Source organism: Chlamydotis macqueenii, chromosome 14, assembly GCF_036417535.1.
Source record: "Chlamydotis macqueenii isolate bChlMac1 chromosome 14, bChlMac1.mat, whole genome shotgun sequence".
Taxonomy (NCBI): Eukaryota; Metazoa; Chordata; class Aves; order Otidiformes; family Otididae; genus Chlamydotis; species Chlamydotis macqueenii.
In genome coordinates, this window is record NC_141569.1 from 17,216,061 (window position 1) to 17,218,718 (window position 2,658).

Here is a 2,658-nt window from a genome sequence, read left to right on the forward strand (position 1 = left end):
GGGGCCGCCGCGCCGTCGTGTGCCACAGCCGCCGCTCACACGAGCGGATCGCGGCCCGCAGCACTTCAAAGGCAACGGCGGGCGCGTGTCCCCCCCCCCGCCCCGCCTTTCCCTGCCGCTCGCTTTTTTTCCCCCTCTCCTTTACTTTTTCCTCCTTTTTTTTCCTCCCTTTTTTCCCCCTCCTTTTCTCCTTTTTTTCTCTTTTTCTCCTTTATTCCTCCTTTTTTTTCTCCCTTTTTTTTTTCCCAACCTTTTCTCTCCTTTTTTCCCCTCCTTTTTTTTCCTCCTTTTTTTTTTCCCCCATCCCAGCGCTGAAGCCCTCCCTGCTTCTCCCTCCAGCGGAAAACTTTGCTTTTTCCTCTATTCTTTACACGCTTTGCGCTCAACTGGGAGTGCCTCGCCATGTGAGTACGACGGGCGCAGGCACCTGCGCAGCGCAGTGCCAAGCACCCCCCCATTCCCTCCTCTTTTTTTTTTTTTTTTTCCCTCTCTCCCCCCACCCCTTCCCCGACAGCTTCACACCTTCCCCTTTCCTCCCTGCCCCTCAGTGACGGACGGGCTCCCTTTCTCTCCCCACAGGATGCCCGCGGAGGCGATCAACAGCGGTTCGGAACCACCCGGGGCTCCGCGGGAGCGCAGACGGCGACGGGGCCGTACGCGGGCGCGTACCGAAGCGCTGCTCCACAGCCTGAAACGCAGCCGGCGGGTGAAAGCCAACGACCGGGAGCGGAACCGCATGCACCACCTCAACGCTGCCCTGGACGAGCTCCGCAGCGTCCTGCCCACCTTCCCCGACGACACCAAGCTCACCAAGATCGAGACCTTGCGTTTCGCCTACAACTACATCTGGGCCCTCTCCGAGACCCTCCGCCTGGCCGAGCAGTGCCTCCCGCCCCCGCCCGTCTTCCGCGGGCTCCCCGCACCCCCCAGCCCCGGTAGCGATGCCGGTTCCTGGTTATCCAGCGCTTCCCCGTCCGCCCCGTCGCTTTGCGCCTCCGCCTCCGGTCCCAGCAGCCCCGCTACCTCCGAGGACTGCGCTTACGCGCCCGCCGACAGCCTGCGCAACTTCCGCGGGCTGCCCTCCGCCGCCGCTCCCCACCCTGGGGCGCCTTGCCGCTAAGGCGCAGGTCTCCGCACCGCTCCGCGGAGAGCGCCCGCGTTGGGGCGGAGGGGTGGGGGGGTGGACTCGTCCCGTTGCACTTTTCATCCTCACACCCCCGTTGCTCCCCCTGCCCCTCGCCCCCCCCCGGCCCCCGCCTCGCCTCCCGTACGACACCGAAAACCGGGAAGAAAAGCGACAGATTTGCTGCCGCAGACGAGGTGAAAAGTCAATTTTACAATTTGTAGCTCTCCAGCGAAGAAAAACGAGCATGAAAATTTGGTTTGAACGCCCTGACAATGCCATGAAAAGGCTTAAGGGGGGCGAAGGGGGGGGCTGGATGCGGCCCGGGGCTCAGCGCATCCCTCCTGCCCCACAGTCGAGGCGGCTCAGCCCCTCCTCGGGGGATGGGGGGGTGGACAGCACTGGCCCCGATGGGACCCTGAGCCCCACGGGCGAGCGGAGGGGCTCATGCATTATAGATGGTGACCCCCAGCGCGGCGGTCCTGCCCGAGAGCAGGAGCAGAGCCAGGGTATTCAGAGACTGGGCCAGATCGCGGTTTAATTTATTCAAGATGTTCATTCATATGAAAATTGTATTTTTGTACATAAAGAGCTTTATTCTATTATTATGCCTCTTATCAAAGTGGTTTTGGTTTTGTTTTTTTTTTTTTTTTTAAGAGATGGTACTTTACCCTGTAAATAAAATTTTTAACGTTTTTACTGAATTTTGGCAGTGCCTTGGGAGTTTTGTTCCTTAAGCTCAGAGTTTTTCGCTCCTTAGAAGGAGCCTGGGGTGGAAGGGAATGCTTGCCCCAAGATGATGCTCAGCATGGGCCAAGCCTCCATTTCTCACACCACAGACACGTGCGGCTACCTGCAAACATCAGCTGGCCCCCACACCTCACAGAGAAGGGATCTGAGAGCTGCTCAGGATACTGGGGCAGAGGGCATGAGCAGAACGGTGTCTCCAGTGGTGCTGGCGTTCAGGGCTCTCCTGGCTGCGGTTCGGAAGGGGAGCTGGAAGGGGTTGGGGGATCTGGGGCAAGGAAAGGATGCTGCGCCCCCGAACAGGATGTGGAGCTCATGGCTTTGCCTAAACCCGCAGCTTTGGGCGAACTTGGCTGGCACGAGCAGGGCGAGGAGAAAAGGTGGCACTGGTGGGCTTGGTACCAGCCCTGGTGTGGCTATGGCTCTCAGCTAGAGACTGGGTGGGGGGGTCAAGAGGGGCTCTTGCTTCCACAAAATCTGCTCCACTGTTGGGAAACTCCCACCTTTCCTTCCTCCCGTGTTTGTGTGCAAGGGGGGAGCCCTCTAACCTCCCCAAATCCTACCTTGCTGGAGGGCTTCTACTCTTCATACCTCCATCGTCTCCCTCTTCAGCATGGCTTGACACTCCCGTATCACACTAGGCACACAGACACCCTCAAAAGCAACAGTTGTACCTTCTTTGCCCTGTTTTGGGGGGAATGAGGAGCTCAGCCATGTCTCTCCAGCTGTCTCCAAAACCCTGGTGAATCAGAGCTGTATGGGCAGTTAACAGGGTGTCTGTGGGGAGA

At 59.1% G+C, this 2,658-nt stretch overlaps 1 protein-coding gene across 1 annotated transcript; it reads left to right on the plus strand.

Moving 5' to 3' along the window:
- Positions 1-323: 323 nt before the first annotated feature.
- On the plus strand, positions 324-1,281 carry NEUROG1 (neurogenin 1). The gene is made up of 2 exons (XM_086759133.1): positions 324-404; positions 580-1,281. Coding segments are annotated over exons 1-2 (543 nt in total). The 5' UTR covers positions 324-402; the 3' UTR covers positions 1,121-1,281.
- Positions 1,282-2,658: the final 1,377 nt, after the last annotated feature.